This window comes from Schistocerca nitens, chromosome 4 (assembly GCF_023898315.1).
Source record: "Schistocerca nitens isolate TAMUIC-IGC-003100 chromosome 4, iqSchNite1.1, whole genome shotgun sequence".
In the NCBI taxonomy this organism is placed as follows: Eukaryota; Metazoa; Arthropoda; class Insecta; order Orthoptera; family Acrididae; genus Schistocerca; species Schistocerca nitens.
The window spans coordinates 907116427-907137370 of NC_064617.1; the positions used below are offsets into that span (position 1 = coordinate 907116427).

Genomic DNA, 20944 nt, shown 5'->3' on the forward strand with positions numbered 1-20944 from the left:
CGTGTTTATATGATGATAAGTTAATGCAAATATAAATATTTATCTTGCTAGCGCTATAAGCTCCGTAACGTGTTAGCGAATTAAATTTGGGTTTTTTTGAACTCTGTCGTCTGCAAAACACAATGCTCACTGTGTTTTACAGAAAGCTGAGTTAGAAAAATGCATGTATAAACTATGCAAGATCTATTTCTAATACTTTAACTGCAATGTTCTCTTTGTACTACAAGAGAAGATAACAAATCCGTTTCCAGAATTCTCATAATGAGAGGGAACTGGAAACAAGCGAGAACGGATAAACATCCGACAGGTATTCCCATTCTGGTCTCGGGTGCTACCGCTACGAGCCGGTCCTCAATGTGAAACGGAAGGATTTGTCCTCAGATGTAATATTCGATCACTTAAAATCGAAAACGCATCAGTTCTCCGACTGCCCAACATAATGCTCTGCTCTGCCTCACGGGCGCCACCGTAGTCTGACATCTGAAAATCCGACTTCTTTTCGAACAGTCGAGCCATAACAAGTGCAAAAAGCAGCCAAACGATACGTGTGTAATCCTGATATAAGAAGTGTTACAGATTCCTACTCTCTGGAATACCGTCTCGAACGATGCGCCTATGGTTGAGCGCGACATCAGAGCAAGGAAGCTGGCAGTTTGCTGGTGGCCACTAGTGGGAGGCGGACGTTCGATCTGCCTACAGCAGTGAGCTCAGAACCGCTTTGGCTGTTGGCGTCCTCTCCTCTGTAACAGGCAGCCGCGGAACTCAATGACACATGCTCGCCAGTTTCATTTCTGTCGCCTTTGCGGGCTCCAGCGGTAGTAAATATTTCTCTACTGTAGTAGGGTGTCCACGTATGGGTCGTTAAATAAACGTTCAGGAGTGAAAGTCAGAAACGGAGTGAACAGTAATTATAAGATCCGCTGATGAAATTGCGATAATCACTGAAAGCGAAGAAAAGTCACAGAAGTTGTTAAGTGGAGTGAACATATTAATGCCGGCTGCGGTGGCCGATCGGTTCTAGGCGCTTCAATCCGGAACCGCGCGACTGCTACGGTCGCAGGTTCGAATCCTGCCTCGGGCATGGATGTGTGTGATGTCCTTAGGTTGGTTAGGTTTATGAAGTTCTAAGTTCTAGGTGACTGATGATCTCAGATGTTAAGTCCCATAGTGCTCAGAGCCATTTGAACCATTTAACGTTCAGTAAATCTAAGATTCGAAACTAACGAGGAGTACCAGAAATGTGATTAGCGATAAATTTAACATCAAAATTAAGAACAAGAAGGAAGGATGCGACAAACCCACTAAAGAGACAGCCTACATTACACTTGTCCGTCCTCTGCTGGAATACTGCTGCGCGTTATGGGATCCTTACCAGGTAGGATTGACGGAGGACATCGAAAAAATGTGCAAAGAAGGGCAGCTCGTTTCGTGTTATCGCGCAACAGGGGTGAGAGTGTCACTGATATGATACGCGAGTTGGGGTGGCAGTCACTGAAACAAAGGCGGTTTTCTTTGCGGCGAGATCTATTTACGAAATTTCTATCACCAACTTTCTCTTCCGAATGCGAAAATATTTTGTTGTCACCCACCTACGTAGGGAGAAATGATCATCATAATAAAATAGAATGGAATGGTAGAGAAGTAGTATGAAAATGGTTCGATGAACCCTCTGCGAGGCACTTAAGTGTGAACTGCAGAGTAACCATGTAGATGTAGAACAATAATTAGACGAGTGAAGGAATTCGGGGATCTTCGAAGAAAAAAAATGCATGATGTGAGAACCGAGGAGGATGTGAGAAGCAGACTAGCACAGGCAAAGGGAGCTTTACCCGCTAAAAGCAGCCTAACAGCAACAAATATAGGGGTCAACCTGTCAGAAGAATTTATAAGGCACGTCTGGAAAACTGCTTTGTTTGTATGGAAGTGTTTCATGGACTTCGTGAAAACCCAAAACAAAGAGAATGGAACTGCTTGCGATTTGTGTCAAAGACGAAACCAGAAAATTAAGTGGACTCGTAAGGTAAGAAATGAGGAGGAGGTCTACACAGAGCCGGTGAGGTAAGCCCATAAAGAGGAATTGGACGATGAGCATACGTTAAGTCAGCAGGGAATAGTATAGGTAAATGTAGGGGGCAAAAGAAGTAGACGAAATATACCCCACAAATAACAGAGGACGTTGGTGTAACTGCTACTCTGAAGTGGCGAGGTAGACAGGAGAGGAATTCGTGGTATACTGCAACACATCAGTCACAAGACTGATGACAACAAAGGAAAACACAGAACTACGCTCTTCTGTTTTAATAAGAAATACGGATACCTTACTGGTTAATACAATCGAAAACGACTGTAGATGGCACATATGGCTGTTACGTTTATGAGGGTCCTATACCCCAACAAGCCATAATTAACAGCCAATTTTATTATTTCTAACCCTCATTCTTCAATATACACTCCTGGAAATGGAAAAAAGAACACATTGACACCGGTGTGTCAGACCCACCATACTTGCTCCGGACACTGCGAGAGGGCTGTACAAGCAATGATCACACGCACGGCACAGCGGACACACCAGGAACCGCGGTGTTGGCCGTCGAATGGCGCTAGCTGCGCAGCATTTGTGCACCGCCGCCGTCAGTGTCAGCCAGTTTGCCGTGGCATACGGAGCTCCATCGCAGTCTTTAACACTGGTAGCATGCCGCGACAGCGTGGACGTGAACCGTATGTGCAGTTGACGGACTTTGAGCGAGGGCGTATAGTGGGCATGCGGGAGGCCGGGTGGACGTACCGCCGAATTGCTCAACACGTGGGGCGTGAGGTCTCCACAGTACATCGATGTTGTCGCCAGTGGTCGGCGGAAGGTGCACGTGCCCGTCGACCTGGGACCGGACCGCAGCGACGCACGGATGCACGCCAAGACCGTAGGATCCTACGCAGTGCCGTAGGGGACCGCACCGCCACTTCCCAGCAAATTAGGGACACTGTTGCTCCTGGGGTATCGGCGAGGACCATTCGCAACCGTCTCCATGAAGCTGGGCTACGGTCCCGCACACCGTTAGGCCGTCTTCCGCTCACGCCCCAACATCGTGCAGCCCGCCTCCAGTGGTGTCGCGACAGGCGTGAATGGAGGGACGAATGGAGACGTGTCGTCTTCAGCGATGAGAGTCGCTTCTGCCTTGGTGCCAATGATGGTCGTATGCGTGTTTGGCGCCGTGCAGATGAGCGCCACAATCAGGACTGCATACGACCGAGGCACACAGGGCCAACACCCGGCATCATGGTGTGGGGAGCGATCTCCTACACTGGCCGTACACCACTGGTGATCGTCGAGGGGACACTGAATAGTGCACGGTACATCCAAACCGTCATCGAACCCATCGTTCTACCATTCCTAGACCGGCAAGGGAACTTGCTGTTCCAACAGGACAATGCACGTCCGCATGTATCCCGTGCCACCCAACGTGCTCTAGAAGGTGTAAGTCAACTACCCTGGCCAGCAAGATCTCCGGATCTGCCCCCCATTGAGCATGTTTGGGACTGGATGAAGCGTCGTCTCACGCGGTCTGCACGTCCAGCACGAACGCTGGTCCAACTGAGGCGCCAGGTGGAAATGGCATGGCAAGCCGTTCCACAGGACTACATCCAGCATCTCTACGATCGTCTCCATGGGAGAATAGCAGCCTGCATTGCTGCGAAAGGTGGATATACACTGTACTACTGCCGACATTGTGCATGCTCTGTTGCCTGTGTCTATGTGCCTGTGGTTCTGTCAGTGTGATCATGTGATGTATCTGACCCCAGGAATGTGTCAATAAAGTTTCCCCTTCCTGGGACAATGAATTCACGGTGTTCGTATTTCAATTTCCAGGAGTGTACATTCTAACAGTCGAAAGAACGAGCAAATAGACACTTTGTCGGTCGGCAATGTTCTGTGAAACTGCATTGCTCATTGTGATGCGCGTTGAAGTCTGACTGGTATCTGTTGGTCGCGATTTCTCGTAATTTATAGATATGATGACAGTGAGCGCTCACAGAATTCAGTTGGTTGTGAGGCGTATCATTACTGTCTCTGACAGGATTCTGGAGATAGGCGAATTCTACTCCTCCGGATTCCAGTGAGAAAGGATTCATTGAATACTGCAGCGCTCCCTTTTTTTCCATAGTAATGTTCACAGTTTTGATGGACAGAATTGGTAAAACGAATGGAACAGTAAATAGGAAGTTCGTTACCCATACTTAAACGTTGTAATATGCAATATTCGTGACCCGTATCAACATCCGATCCTGAATAAATTTTCAGTGTTAATGAATTTGACGCAACTTTCTGCACAGAAAACAGTCTTTACGCACAGCCGAGGGGAAAGTAAGTTACGATTGAAGCTAGAGAAGTGGAATACCTATCACAGACCTTCTGACTTTTCATTTAAGGTGTATGACGAGAATTGAGGTAAACATAGAAAAAAAATTTTTAAAAAAGAAACTAAAAACGTAAGACTAAAACTACGGAAATAGCGCAGAAGGAGAGGCACATTTTGCGTTGGTTCCTCCGACTTTTTATGCAGAATCACTGTTATGTTTGCTGCAGCCACATCAGAACAATGGCAATGTATGCTGACGAAATTATGACCATCATCTCCAAGCCGGTAGCAACGGGTTACGCCGGTAGCAACGGGTTGTCAGAGCAGGAATTATTCAATCCCGAGAGTAATTTTACGGGCGTTAATTGCTGTGCGAGAGGCCGCTATGGTGATGGTGACAGGTAGTGGAAGATGTTTAGAAGCTCTGCTGTCTTAGGGGGATGGGATGGATATTCCCGAAATCGTGTAGCTTGCAAAAGTTGTGAATGTAAGAAGCCCCCTTAGCAGCATTCAGAGTGTCTCCTGTGACGTCACAGAAACTTTTCTAGTTATTGGCAGGAAAATAATGTTACCAGTGGGTCTATCGTGTGACAGCACTGGTAGAAAGCGGCTATTGTCGGAGGAGTAATCATTCGATATGAAATTCTAACTGGAGAGCTATTTTCCCTATATTACTTTTAGTACGAATACGACAAACGCATGTGCAGATGTTTCAATACCAGATTTGATACCATACTTGGCCACGCATGGTAGCCGCGCGGTCTTGGGTGCCTTGTCACGGTTCGCACGGCTTCCCCCGTCGGAGGTTTGGAGTCCTCCCTTGGGCATGGGTGCGTATGTTATCCTTATCGTAAGTTAGTTTAAGTTAGATTAAATAGTGCGTAATCTTAGGGACACATGACCTCAGTAGTTTGGTCCCATAAGACCTTACCACAAACTAAAAATAAATAAATAAATAAAAAAATAAAAACATACTTGGCACTGATTACAAACTTAAAATAGATACACAGCTCAATACTTTACGAAGAACGGCATCGATACTGAACGTATCGCAAGGTACTGATTGTTTTTTCTGCCGCATTTTAAAGCTTACTGTCAAAATGATTTATTTAAATTACAATATGAAAAATGGGAATTACGCTTTTTTTCATCAACATTTTGAGTATAAAATATTACACCAGCAAACTAAATAGAGGCCTTGACGTAAATTTTATGTTACCCATTCATGCCAGTACTACAGTAGTACATCAATATGTTCATTCCTTCAAGACGAGAGCACTGGTTCATAATAAGCTTTTGGAAAGGCAAAAACATTGATTCTGAATTAAGGTAAAATAATGGCAATTTAACTAATTTGTTCGAACAAAGTCGCGTATTAAATAAATACCGTAATTGTTTTCCAAAGTGACGAGTGCATACTTAATAATATACACTACTGGCCATTAAAATTGCTACACCAAAAAGAAATGCAGATGATGAACGGGTATTCATTGCACAAATATACTACAACTGACATGTGATTATATTTTCACGCAATTTGGGTGCATAGATCCTGAGAAATCAGTATCCAAAACAACCACCTCTGGCCGTAATAACGGCCTTGATACGTGTGGGCATTGAGTCAAACAGAGGTTGAATGGCGTGTACAGGTACAGCTGCCCAAGCAGCTTCAACACGATACCACAGTTCATCAAGTGTAGTGACTGGCGTATTGTGACGAGCCAGTTGTTCCGCCACCATTGACCAGACGTATTCAATTGGTGAGAGGTCTGGAGAATATGCAGGCCAGGGCAGCAGTCGAACATTTTCTGTATCGAGAAAGGCCCGTACAGGAACTGCAACACGCGGTCGTGCATTATCCTGCTGGAATGTAAGGTTTCGCAAGGATCGAATGAAGGGTAGAGCCACAGATCGTAACACATCTGAAATCTAACGTCCACTGTTCAAAGTGACGTCAATGCGAACAAGAGGTGACCGAGGCGTGTAACCAATGGCAACCCATACCTTCACGCCGGGTGATACACCGGTATGGCGATGACGAATACACCCTTCCAATGTGCGTTCACCGCGATGTTGCCAAACACGGATGCGACCATCATGATGCTGTAAACAGAACCTTGATTCATCCGAAAAAATGACGTTTTGTCATTCGTGCACACAGGTTCGTCGTTGACTACGCCATCTCAGGCGCCCCTGTCTGTGATGCAGCGTCAAGGGTAACCACAGCCATGGTCTCCGAGCTGATAGTCCATGCTGCTGCAAACGTCGTCGAACTGTTCGTGCAGTCGGTTGTTGTCTTGCAAACGTCCCTATCTGTTGACTCAGGGATCGAGACGTGGCTGCACGATCCATTACAGCCATGCGGATAAGATGCCTGTCATCTCGACTGCTAGTGATACGAGGCCGTTGGGATCCAGGACGGCGTTCCGTATTACGCTGCTGAATCCACCTATTCCATATGCTGCTAAACAGCCATTGGATTTCGACCAACGAGAGCAGCAGTGTCGCGCTATGATAAACCGCAATCGCGATAGGCTACAATCCGACCTTTATCAAAGTCGGAAACGTGATGGTACGCATTTCTCCTCCTTACACGAGGCATCACAACAACGTTTCACCAGGCAACGCCGGTAAACTGCTGTTTGTATATGAGAAATCGGTTGGAAGCTTTCTTCATGTCAGCATATTGTAGGTGTCGCCACTGGCGCCAACCTTGTGTGAATACTCTGAAAAGCTAATCATTTGCATATCACAGCATCTTCTTCCTGTTGGTTAAATTTCGCGTCTGTAGCACGTCATCTTCGTGGTGTAGCAATTTTAATGGCCAGTAGTGTATACGTGGCTGAAATCGGATTTTTATTACCGACTGCGAATGGTATGCCTCGTCGGAGGTTCGAGTCCTCCCTCGGGCATGGGTGTGTGTGTTGTGCTTAGCGTAAGTTAAAATTAGATTACTTAGTGCGTAAGCCTAGGAACAGATGACCTCAGCAGTTTGTTCCCATAGTCCTTACCACAAATTTGCAATTAGCGAATTGTTACTGTACGTGTATATTCTGTGTAGTACATAGGTACTGTATCAGTTTTAATTCTTATTAAATTACTAGTCGATTCCAGGCACTTTATTGTGAATAGCAGTGTAATCACGTAGATGTCGATTTTCTCCAGCGTCATAGAACACTTTAGATACTTAAAATATACAACAGCTATGGAAACAAAAGTATCAACTTTCATACGAGTAAATGGGATCGCCTTTAGGACCGCGCGTAAGTAAGATTTTCGGAAGATGCTTCGAATGGCACGGGAGTTGTGACGCTCTGTTTGCCTACAGCCTCAGGGGGAGAGGGTGGATCCTTAGGAAATCCAAATTAAGTGTCTAGGCCTACTCGGGAGCGTTTTGGATATAAAGTCATTACTTTTCTGGGGTTTCAGCGCTAGCCTTTACTCCATTCAGTATTCAGAGGGTTGCGATGAATGGTACGTTTCGCAAAATCTTTCAAAAATGGTTCAAATGGCTCTGAGCACTATGGGACTCAACTGCTGAGGTCATTAGCCCCCTAGAACTTAGAACTAGTTAAACCTAACTAACCTAAGGACATCACAAACATCCATGCCCGAGGCAGGATTCGAACCTGCGACCGTAGCGGTCCTGCGGTTTCAGACTGCAGCGCCTTTAACCGCACGGCCACTTCGGCCGGCCCAAAATCTTTCTTTTTGGTAATTTTCTGCCACTTAGAATTTCTCACACTGTTTTTGTTCCCGCGGAGTGTTTGTCTGTTTGAGATGCAGCTCAACATGCTGCCTTACAGGGAAGGTCGTTGCGACGTGATGTCTGCGCCACGCGTACAGATGCGGACTCGCGTATCGCTCGGCTTGTGGGGGTCACATGTGGGGAGTCGCCGTCGTTCCAAGGTCCCAGCCCAGAAAGGGCACGCCGGGCGCCGCCGCCCTATACGGCCACACGCACACACACACAGCCGGCTCCTGTAAGCAATACCCAGTCTCCTCGGTGACTCAGATGAGTTAGTGCGTTCTCTGCATGCGAAAATACTTCGTTTCAGAAAACAACACGTGTCTAACACACAAACAGCTTCAGTATGTGGACTGCGGCCTCCCTGTTCGTGTAAAAGCAATTTTATTCATTTCCTGTAGGGTTTACTGCCGCGCTGCTATTTAAACTGCCACTTACGGTACGTCCTTCACACTGATATGCTTTATTCGTAGCTGCGAATCTCCATATATCACCTGGATTCCCAGTAACCCTAAAGAGGTGTACCATAGGATCCAGTATAAAAAAATTGCAGTACTGTGGCGTCGTCCAGAGATCACGGACGCATATCAAAGTCGGCAGTGCACATCGATACCACAAACATTGGCGATATCTTGTTGCAATCCGCAACGACGAATGCGACACGCTGAACAAGACCATACTTCTCTTTCAGCACTGCAGTGCCCTCGCACGGAGGTCAATATAGAGCCGAGCACGGAAACGTTCGCTCCAGTTCGTGACCTAAGCAGTCAACATTATCGAGTAAAAGTAAAGAGTTATTCAAATCTCGGATGGAAGTGTACTTTTGTAGGTGCTGAACATTGTAGTTCAAGAGAAAGAGTTGTAATTGTATGCAAAGACTGATGCTTTAAATAGTCAATGGCTGTTGTAATATATTGAGCACTCTTATGGCAAAGGACGGTATCAAGTTATGTAAATTTTTTGTGTCAGTCATGTAATAAAGTGAAGTACTATTTTATATATTGTAGTTCCAATGATCTATGTTCCAGAGCAATAAAAAAACCACAGTTGTGGCTGGACGACTGTAGTTTTATCTCGTCGTAACAAATAAATACACTACTCTTCGAGTAAAAGATCACACCACTCTTCAGTTAAAGGTCAGGACCGCTACTGAGCCACAATAATGACGCAATTTAAAAAGATTTATGTCTTCACATTTACAGCAGATTAAAACTATGTGTCGGACTGGGACCTGAACTCAGAACCTGTGCCGGCCTTGGTGGCCGAGCGGTTCTAGGCGCTTCAGTCTGGAACCGCGTGACTGCTACGGTCGCAGGTTCGAATCCTGCCTCGGGCATGTATGTGTGTGATGTCCTTAGGTTGGTTAGGTTTAAGTAGTTCTAAGTTCTAGGGGACTGATGACCTCAGATGTTAAGTCCCATAGTGCTCAGAGCCATCAGAACCTGTCCTTTCGCTGGCAATGTTCATCCCAACTGAGCTACCCAGGAAAACTCAGAAACAGTTGCCGCTGCTTCAATACAGCCAGTACCTAACTCTTGCTTCGCAATTTTCAAAGTAACGCTCCTCCATACCATGTTGCAAACATTCTGGAAATAACCCCTAGATTGTGGCAAAACTGATTGTCGGTGATATGCCTTTCTTTCTGTAGTACCAGTCCAGCTTCTGCTAAATTTGGGAAGTAGAAGCGAGACGAAGCACTAACAGCCGCTCATGCGTCGTGCCTGAGTGTGGATCACTCCATAGGACATTATCTGTGAAAGACAAATGTCACGGATTGAGTCCCAGCCTAGGTCACAGTTGTAATCTCTCCCGAAGTTTCAAAACTGTACACAGGAAAAGATTCAATATCGAATTCTGTTTAGCAATCATAAAGACTACACTCGTCCCCTTAACAAGACAGGGAATGATCCATTCCAACTGTTTTTAATATCATCAGGCTATTCCTACCGCTAACTCGAAAGCATCAACTCACAATTAATCACTATACGAACTGTAAATGAAAGAAGGAATGCTGGTAGACAGAGCAGATCTCTGAGCCCGTCTGATTTTTTTCCTAACCTGCACAACGAAATCCGTGACAGTCAAACAGAAGAGGCAACTATTCCTCATGTTATTCATCGTTGCTCCATTAAATTTAGGGCTTCCATTCGTGCAAACCCTCTTTCTTCACCTGAAATGTCGCCGTATACCTTTTGGCCGGGAGACGCCAGCACTCGCTCCGTCCTTTTAAATCCGCGGACCGCGCCACTGTACATGCAGCCACAGATACCACAAGCGCATCCACGGCAAAGATGTATGCATAAATTGAGTCTGTGGCTGCCCAGTCGATCCATGCTGCGATATCGAAGTATCGTCAGGAGCTGCGTTGTAGCGACGTCTTTGCGAGTTTATTAAAGAAAGCACCGGGTTCCATTATATGTCCGGGCTGAAACCTTTATCTTTATTAATTAAATTCTTTGCCAAACGAATTTCAACTGCTTCTTTCACCATCTAGTCTCAAAAGTATGAAGTCGACGTTAGTATTTCGACATTTTTACACCGCATAACGTGACCGGTGTTGATGCAGTGCTCAGTCAGAGCCCATTTCTTGGGGTGAAAGAGCACGGCGTATCTCTGGTTGTTCATGCATCTTTCATGGACTGTGCAAGTCCTCTGCCCGATGTTCGAAAGGACACATTCGCAGGAGGTCTTGTAAAACCTCATTCTTGTGGAGCATGTCATCTTTGACAGTAACCAAAAGTACTGCTGTCTTCGGTGGAGGGCGAAAACTCACTTTAACTTTGTGCTTGGTGAGAATCCGACCTATTTTTGATGACAGTCGTCCCACGGATGGCAGGAAAGCCTGGGATGTAAGTGTCCCTCGCTGTCTTCTTTCTCGTCCGTTATGTCCACCTTAGGTTCTATCCGCAGCGTACGTATCTATTATGGAGAATAATCGGTTGCTTCTAAAACTCACTTAATTCTGCTCACCGTTCAGACTGCTCTCGTCAGAAACGTTATGTGCTCAGTCAACTAAAGTTCTCAGAACATTCATCGTCTAAAAAGGGTAGTGGCAACTATTTACAAGTAAACATAAGTTCGTATGGGTCGCCTTCCAATAAACTGCGTGTCCCAGGAAGCCATCATTTTTGCGACGAACCAACGCATCCAAAAATGCAAGGCATCCCTCTTTTTCAATTTCCACTGTGAACAGAATTTTTTCATGGATGGAAGTAAGGTGATTTATAACTCGCGCAATTTAATCCAACCGTGGGGCCGCATTACAACCGTGTCATCAGCAATTGTCCAAAATGCTGTGTGTTTCAAATTGGTAGATTCCAGCGTTTCTTGTTCGAAGTCCTCCACAAAGAAATTAGTTACTAAGGAAGAAAAAAGGCTGTCCCTGACGACACCATCAATCTGTTCAACAATTCATTATTAACTGAGGTCAGAACATGTTTGAACAAAGCTGAAATCTCTTTATCATACCTTCTGCCAATAAGAAATAAATATTCTAAAGGAGAATCCTCCGTGAATAATGAATTCTGATCAAAGCTGGCTATTAAAGCAAAACTACTCAGTCTCAGTGACTTAAGTTTGGCAATGAAGTTCGCAGAAATGCATATGTTATGAGCAAATTTTCCCACAAAACCTTTTACGTAAGTTGAGATTGTTAATAAATTTGCCTCTGACTGCAAAAATTATCTTCAGTTTCTGCTGACTGTGTCATGATCGATTTAGGAGCTACCAACGCAATCCTCAGATGTATATGGTACACATACTCTAATCGACTTCAGGTATGTTCTCCTTAGGATCGCACTTGTTGTCATCACCGATGAACAGCGGTGCGCATACCTGTAAAATCTGTGTCCACAGACAGTCTCGGGAAGAGAGGCGCAGTTGGAGGGTTTTCCTATTTTAACCAAGTGACCACCGCACGCTAAGATGAACGTGATATAGAGCACTAAAATTGTCGCAAGCACACACATTTGTGATGTGGACATGGTCTATGTCGATGCATTTATTATGCCTAGTTACGAAACATTGTCTGCGATCAGAGAAGTAGTCTTATGGCAGCTGTAGAAGAAATAAAGCGATTTCAGGAGGTCATGCCTAAGCATTCAACCGGAGCGATTTCCATGCTCCAGGGAAGAGTAAGTCAATAAGCTAAAACGCAATTTTTGACTTGCGTGGTTATGGATGTGAAGTCTCAACCACGGCTCCACACTGCTATTCCAGGACAGAGCAGGACAGCCAACTAATCACTTTGTGTATAGAGGTCTCAACTCACCGTACAGTGGCGGCGTCGACGTCTGTGTCACGTCTGGCAGAGATCCCGTTCAGTGGTTCCCTGCAACAAAAAGCCCAGCGTCAGTATAGAATGCTTGACCGCGATACCCCCGTCGGAGGTTCGAGTCCTCCCTCTGGCATGGGTGTGCGTGTTGTCCTTAGCGTAAGTTAAATTAGGTAGTGAGCAAGCTTAGGACCGATGACCTGAGCAGTCTGGTCCCATAAGACCTTACCACAAATTTCAAAAAAAGAATTGACAGCAATGCACCAAGTAAACGACGCTCACATGTGCTGCTCATCACTCTAGTACTAAAACACAGCCCTGGAGCCCAGTAGCTAACTCTCCCGCCGTAACCTTGCAGGAAATGACTGATCTTACTGTAGCTTAATGGATACACAGAAAGCAATGGATGGCTCAAGTACAGTGGACACGGACGCCTTTATTTAGGTGAAAATGTTAATCGCCTGTGGTATAGCGACACAAATACAAAAACAAAAGCAATGACTGGTCAGGACTATACCAATTGTTGACCGATACCGCAATGACGGTTGTGTCAAGTGAGTACGGATCTAATCAGCGCAGAAATCCACATTCGTACTTGACCTTGGCAAGTCACGTGCTGTCAAAAGTTTTCCGAGCGCGCTTCCGTAAAACATGTACGAATAACACGTATACGAACAGCTGAAGACCATACTCAATTAATAAGTCTCGCGCTGCAGTCATGGACTGTGCGGCTGGTCCTGGCGGAGGTTCGAGTCCTCCCTCTAGCATGGGAGTGTGTGTTAGTCCTTAGGATAATTTAGGTTAAGTAGTGTGTAAGCTTAGGGACTGATGACCTTAGCAGTTAAGTCCCATAAGATTTCACACACATTTGAACAATGAGTCTGGAGAGGATCTTTATTGATGATGGTGGTGGTGGTGGTGGTGGTGGTGGTGGTGGCGGCGGCAGTGACGATGACGACACAGAAATTCTGGTTATGCTATTCGAATATTTAAAGTGAAGTTTTGCTTGTTATATGTCAATCTGAAGCTTCGCTGAGGTAGCACCTAATGAAAAGTACTCGGTCCATCGTAAGTGTTCAACAAGATCTTTCAGTAATGTCTGAATACAGGACGAATGCACGCAATTGCGGCATTGTGCCCGTTTGATCCTCGAGTGGACGAAGTAGCGTCACTGGTAGCCTCTACACTTGTTTATTAATTTCTATAGTCACTTTAATAATCCAACGGAAAAATCACTTTCTGAGACTTTTGCCGCTCACAGAGCGGAAAACAGCAAACTATACGTCTGTCAACATTACTATTGCGAGTTACCGCTAAATGAAGTTTGTCTTATCAGAAAATAAAGCAGTGTGAGTACCGAAACAAGATAAACTGCTATATCAAAATTAAATTAAACAGCAATTCTTTTCTCCTATAATTGTCGATGCCCGTTAACTGTCAGTGCACAGATGACCGTTGTGACCGAACGGTTCTAGGCGCTTCAGTCTGGAACCGCGCGACCGCTACGGTCGCACGTTCAAATCCTGCCTCTGTCATGGATGTGTGTGATGTCCTTAGGTTAGTTAGGTTTAAGTAGTTCTAAGTTCTAGGCGACTGATGACCTCAGATGTTAAGTCCCATACTGCTCAGAGCCATTTGAACCATTTTTGTCAGCGCACAAGGTAGCTGGTACAGCGGAACTGGAAACTATATTTGCTAATACTTTCAGCCTAGACCGCTATAATTTTGTTTTCTGTATTCCACACATTTTCGGCTTATGCCATCATCAAACCAATCCGACTGTAACCACATGTGACGAAATATGAAATGATCCGAGGATTGCGAAATTAGTGATATGTGGACTACATTAAATAAACAATTGCGATCTAAACTGCACTTTTTGCTACTATGTGCGAAAATGATTGCTGGCCCTTACTTGGAGGCCACATGTGCACTGTCACTGCAGGGGGGGCCGAAAGCGCTCCAACTAAGATGATGTAACCAGCTGCCCAGTGTGCCTCTGGTTCTGAAGGCAGCACAACATCTGGCTCTGCACGGACAGCCGAAAAACGATGAGAAAAGCAGGCAGCCATATACAAGCATTTTCGTGCCCCATTTGGTTATTGGGCCCTTCGAGGCGAGCCCACTAAGTAAACAGCGTACTCATCGAAGGCTGTATGGTTACTTGGCAGGAATCGCGCGGCAGCGTCGTGTTGAGTAATAACGCAGAGCTGAGCTTGGGAAGGTGAGAACGTCAGAGTGGCGCTTCCTCATTCCGACCTGTCAAAGCGTGGGAAGCCACAGCCATGACGGCGCGGCTTGAGTGAGGCCGCCAGCCTAGCAGAACCCGGCTAGCACAGCACAGCACAGCACAGCGCCGCTGAAAGCGGACGCCTTAGCTCGGCTCCCGGAACGGCAGTGCTTTGCTGACGAGGCGGAAGGCCGTCTTCTGTCCCAGCGCCACTGTCACGCGAGGGCGGGTGCTGAGCAGCTTTCGCGGTCTTCTAGTTTGAAATCTGTTCCACTTCCCACGCACTACACCACCGCCGTGTTGACGCCCGAGAAACGGGAATGGGAAGGCAGTAATGCGCAACCACACGCTACACGTCTGCAAGCCAGTGCCGTCCGTAGCATACTTAAAAACACTGACCGGCACTTTTGTTTCACAGCGCTCTTCGGGCACTATCACACATAACTTTTTCTCTCAGTCTAACATGTAAGAATCAATGGCCGTTTTAATTCCGATGGTCCATTTTCTCGTAAAAATCTGATGTACTTCGTCTTTTTTTGAAACTATGTCGTCGTGCCATACGTACACTTTACGGCGATACAAAATAATACCGAAACCTGTCGGTGGTGCAGAATAAAAACGTTACTGCGCGGAAGCGCTGTTACGAATACGTATGGAAAGCCGCGCGCAGAATCGCGGTTTGGAGGAGGTGAGGGCGGGTCGGGGCGGGGGGGAATTCTTGGTTCTCGGTTCCCACTTGTGCTGGGAAAATAAGGTAAAAAGTTTTTGGTTTAGCCCGCACCATCTGCCATGTATATAGCCATTCGAACATCGGTCTCACTGTAGCTACGTTACAGTATATAAATAAAGGTTGGAACGACGAACCGGAGGTGATGCCAAGGTAAAATTGTACGAATCTTTTGCAAAAGATTTTAATTCGGCTGAAATTTATGCTCAGTTCAAAAATGGTTCAAACGCCTCTAAGCACTATGGAACTTAACATCTGAGGTCATCAGTCCCCTAGACTTAGAACTACTTAAACCTAACTAACCGAAGGACATCACACACATCCACGCCCGAGGCAGGATTCGAACCTGCGACTGTAGCAGCAGCGCAGTTCCGGACTGAAGCGCCTAGAACCGCTCGGCCACAGCGGCCGGTTTATGCTCAGTTCATGGCACCATTTGTATGTGCACAGTTCGAATTTTACGCTTAAGTAACTCCGGACTGGAGCGAGATTGATGGTTCAAATTTTAGTCGACCGGTAATCGGACCCTAGTCTGAGGTAAGTTTAACCGTTTGAAAAAATCTTGCTCGGTTTGGATTTTACGTGAAAAAACACGTTGTTCTGTGATATTTTTGAAGGTCGCTAGTTCTATTGTTTATACTTGTACCAATCGAGTCAGTCTTGCATGAGGGTAGATAAAGTCAAAACGATTTGCTTTTAATCCAATAACCTTTATCCGCTGTCGAGATATGATGGTTTAAAGTCGAGCTAAATGCAGCACATAAAATGCGTTCTTACTTGAACTGAATGCGCGGAAACGGTTTAAAATGAATTAAATAAATAAAAAGTGCATTCTTACGATAAAATTGAAAACTCTCTTTCAAAAATCTAGCTTCATCGGATTTTACGTGAAAAAAAAAATCTTTGTGAATTTTTTCGGCCTTTCTACGTTTCAAACTTAGTGCGAATCGGTCCAAATTTTTTAAAAAGGTAGAAAAATACATGTCATTAATGGTCGTGCTGTTGTTTTGTGAAAGCTTTATCGTTTACCAAGATATAAAGAGACGTGGCTCGAAAGATAATAAGAAACCGTATGCCACATCAGTGATCGGCCGAGTCAACAAAACTCTACATCAGTGTGCCATGCTCTGGCGGTCTGAAGTCAAAATTATGGTTGAGTTAAAGTTGACAAGCGGAATGAAAAACCGTAGCACAAAAAGGCGATTATGTCCTGGGCAAAGTTAGGCACGTAAAAGAAGGGGACTAGCTTTTCGACATATCTGGCAGCTTCAAAAACATTTAAACCAAAACATTTTGACGTATCTGCAGTTTTTTACAAGTTAACCGTACTTCCCCAGCTCTCTTAGAACTTATGTGCTTCTAGAGGGTAGGATGCATCTATTATACAACAGGAAGCATCCGAGAATGGCATTCATCTACAATAGGAAGTATCGCAGAGTGGGGATGCATGCATCCTAAACTTTAATGACTCGTTGTGTCATATGCCACGACATGACAAATCCCACGTTGGATGACATGATGGCATGTGTCATATTATACGACATGATTACATTTATCATTTTACTTTAGCTGACGCGATGCATTATATTGCACGACATGTGTACTAACTATTACGAACACGTAAAAAAGCGCGAATACGTGAGGATGTTTTGATTTAAATGTCTTTGAAGCTGCCAGATAAGTCGAAAAACTAGTTCCCGTCTTTTACATCGGTAACTCCGCCCAGAACATAATCGTCTTTTTTGTGCTACGACTGGAGAATTTTTCATTCCAGTAAAACATTTATTGCAACTGGACTGCGTTTGTGGAAATAATGTTGTCTTTATTGGAATGTACTGAGTCTTTAGTACTCAACTGCAAGAGCGCAGCTGGTAATGCCTTATCTCCGGGAAAGTTTCAAATGACGGATCAATGACTCTACGAAAAATCCTAGAACGTCACGTAACCGGCACATCCGCTACTTGAGAACCAGATGAACCGTCGGAAAAAATCACCTGATATAAGATTGTTACACCTGATATAAGATTGTTCTTCCAATATACTAATGTTACTCTTTCGCGGTTCACACGAAAGAAGTCAACCAGGAGGCAAAGCACCAGACCATGTGAAGGAACAACTCAGAGGGCTCATTCCAACCAAATAGTTCTGTAGACGAGCTCGTACGCACCTTTTCCTGCCAGACCAATGTGTGTCGTCACGCAAGGGCAATCCGCTATCACCGTGACGTCATAGTGTCAGAAGCCTCTGCGTCAGAGGAGATAGCGCTTCTCAGAGCCCGCACTGCCCGATCGTGCTCTGACAAGGTGATAACGCTAACTGCAGCAGGCAATGCAGTCCCATTCACAAAGGGTATTTTTGGCTCCGAAATAGGCATTTCCATCGATGTGCGTTTTAAATCCACAACATCTTGTCGACCCCTGCTCAGGAGTCTGGGGTTCTCACACTGGCCTCTCAACATTTATTTTCCGCAACATCGTTTCTTCTAAACAATGCGAGCTTATTGAGGTGACAAAAGTCATGGGATACCTCCTAATATCGTGTCGAACCTCGTTTTGCCCTGCGTAGTACAGCAACTCGACGTGGCATGGACTAAACAACTTGTTGGAAGTCCCCTGCAGAAATATTTAGCCATGGTTCCTCTATATAAGTCCTCTCGATATTCGATGGGATTCATGTCGTTCGAGATGTCCAGGATGTTCTTCAAAGCAGTCGTGAACAATGTGGGACGATGGCATGGCGCATTGTCATTCATAAAAATTCCATCTTTGTTTGGGAACACGAGGTCCGCAAATGGCTGCAAATGGTCTCCAAGTAACATTCTGAGTCAATGATCGGCTCGTTTGGACCAGAGGACCCAGTCCATTCCATGTAAACAAAGCCCGCACCATTACGGAGCCACCACCAGCATGCACATTGACTTCTTGACAACTTGGGTCCATGGCTTCGAGGGGTCTGCGCCACACTCGAGTCCTACCATCATCTCTTGCCAACTGAAACCGGCCACTGTTTTCCAATAGTCCAGGGTCCAACTGATGTGGTCAAGGGTCCAAGACAGGCGCTGCTGTTAGCAAAGGTACTCGCGTCGGTCGTCTGCTGCCATGGCCCATTGGAGGTAAATTTCAGCGTACTGCCCTAACGAATGCGTTCGTCATTACGTCCCACACTGATTTTTGTGATTATTTCACGCAGTGTTGCTTTTCTGTTAGCACTGACAAATCTACGCGAACGTCGTAGTTCTCCGTCGTTAATTAAAGCCCTTGGGCCACTTTGTTGTCCTTAGTGAGAGGGGATGCCAATAATTTGGTTTTCTTGGCACACTCTTGACACTGTGGATCTCGAAGTACTGAATACTGTAACGATTTCCGAAATTGAATATCCAATGCTTCTAGCTCCAACTACCATTCCGCGTTCAAAGTCTGTTACTTCCCATCGTGCAGCCATAATCCCGCTGGAAACCTTTTCACACGAATCACCTGAGTACAAATGACATCTCCTCCAATGCACTGCCCTTTTGTACCTTGCCTACGTGATGCTACCGCCCCCTGTATGTGTGCATATCGTTATCCCATCCATCTTCTCAGCTGATAGTACTCCTAGAACTAGCTACGGTGAAATAAAATCTGCATGTGGATCGCACCTCTTTGGCTCTTGTCCACAAAGGCGATCAGTATTTTTCTGCATCCATTTTCAATAAGCTGTCACAAGAATTGAAAAATCTTAGTCGTAATCGTCTCACTTTCAAATCTACATTAAAGAATTTTTTTGTGACTCACTCCTTCTATTGCGTCGTGCAGTTTCTAGAAAAAAAATTAGACAAATTCCTGTGTTATATTGTTTATTATGCTAATACGTACTCAGCAACTTGTAATCCGCATAGAAGTACGGTAAATTTTATTTTATTTATTAACTTTTATGATGTAATTTTATGTGCTGACTCGTCCCATGAGCATGATGATTGGCTCCTCAATTTGGTCCTATGGAATTAAACTTTTAAGTAATAACAATAATATAAGAAGCCAGTGTCGACAGGCAGTTCTGTTGCCGTCGGAGTCTCGCAGCGTGTGGGCAAACCCGCGTTTTTTACTTCTGCCTCCTGTTTTATTTTATTGGAAGTACAATTCTTATTTTCTCATTTACTCCCGTATGAAGTGTGTTGTTGATAATCGATCAAAATGAAAAAAAAAACAGTAGAATTCATAAATACAAAGCTAGAAGAGAGAAATGACGTACAGCCGGCCGTGGTGACCGAGCGGTTCTAGGCACTTCAGTCTGGAACCGCACGACCACTACGGTCGCAGGTTAGAATCCCGCCTCGGGCATGGATGTGTGTGACGTCCTTAGGTTAGTTAGGTTTAAGTAGTTCTAAGTTCTAGGGGACTGATGACCTCAGATGTTAAGTCCCATAGTGCTCAGAGCCATTTTTGAAATGACGTACACTATTCAGCAATCAGCCTTAGCGTGGCACAGAGAAAAGTGAGGTATTCAGACTGTAAAATCTGAGACTACTTTTGTAATTTACAGAATCTAGCACATAGTAAAAGAAGTAAGTTAAAGAGAACAAGCTCAAATCACATCTGCTTGAAAACTTCATCTGCGACTACTCTGAAGTTTTATGAATATAATTTGCGCGCGCGCGCGCGCGTGCGCGTGTGTGTGTGTGTGTGTGTGTGTGTGTGTGTGAGAGAGAGAGAGAGAGAGAGAGAGAGAGAAGACATTGAACATAGTTACGTAATATCACATTACACACAAAATAATTTAAGAAAGGCTGCTTAAGCTAAATGTAAAAGACAGACATGTTGATGAAACTTCCTGGCCTTTCGCGGGCCGCCGCTAGAGGGTGAAAATTCATTTCGAAACAAGCCACTCACTGCAATATGCTTTCTTCCAGTCCCGCAAGGTATGCAGGAGAGCTTCTCTGAAGTTTGGAAGGTAGGAGATGAAGCACTAGCGGAAGTAAGCTGTGATGGCGGGTCGTAAGTCGTGCTTTGATAGCTCAATCGGTAGAGTACTTGCCGGCCGAAAGGCAAAGTTTCCAAAGTTCGAGTCCCTGCCCGGCACGCAATTTTAACCTGCCAGGAAGTTTCAGCATACGTTGAAGCTGACTAAGGGAAAGAAACAGACAGCAGGAAGAAACTCGCTCAAACCCTTCGACTGGAATCACTATCGCTCGGTTTTCAGAAGCGAGAACCTGCAGCGTTCGGTCTGCGACGATTTCCTGGAAGATATCCGTTATCTTGGATTAGCGCGAGGCGCCTCTTATCGCTGCCTAGACAGACCACTGTAACACCTCGCCCCCGTAGAGAGCAGCCACACACCCACGCAGCGCAGGTAGCGGCTGGAGCTCTCTGGTGCGCCATACGGCCTCACCAGAGCTGCACGTGGAAGCACCCAGACCACGGTACCGCAGTAGCGAATGACGGGTAATATACAACGAGAGTGCAGCAATAAGAGCGAAGTCCTAAGCTTAAAATGTCCAAAAGTCGTTCTCCCTTACTGTTCAGTCTCTATACAGAGAAATCAATGAAAGAAATAAAATAAAGGTTGATGAAGAGGACTAAAATCAGGGTGAAACAATACTAATGATAAGATTCCGTGATTATAGGTCCTATTG

The 20944-nt window shown here is 45.3% G+C and overlaps 1 protein-coding gene across 1 annotated transcript in view; it reads right to left on the bottom strand.

Moving 5' to 3' along the window:
• LOC126252653 (uncharacterized) overlaps positions 1-20944 on the bottom strand; it is a 915736-nt gene that overhangs the window by 298948 nt on the left and 595844 nt on the right. Inside the window, exon 6 of the mRNA XM_049953555.1 lies at positions 12374-12433. Coding sequence (XP_049809512.1) covers positions 12374-12433 — 60 coding nt within the window. The remainder of the gene's footprint in view (positions 1-12373; positions 12434-20944) is intronic.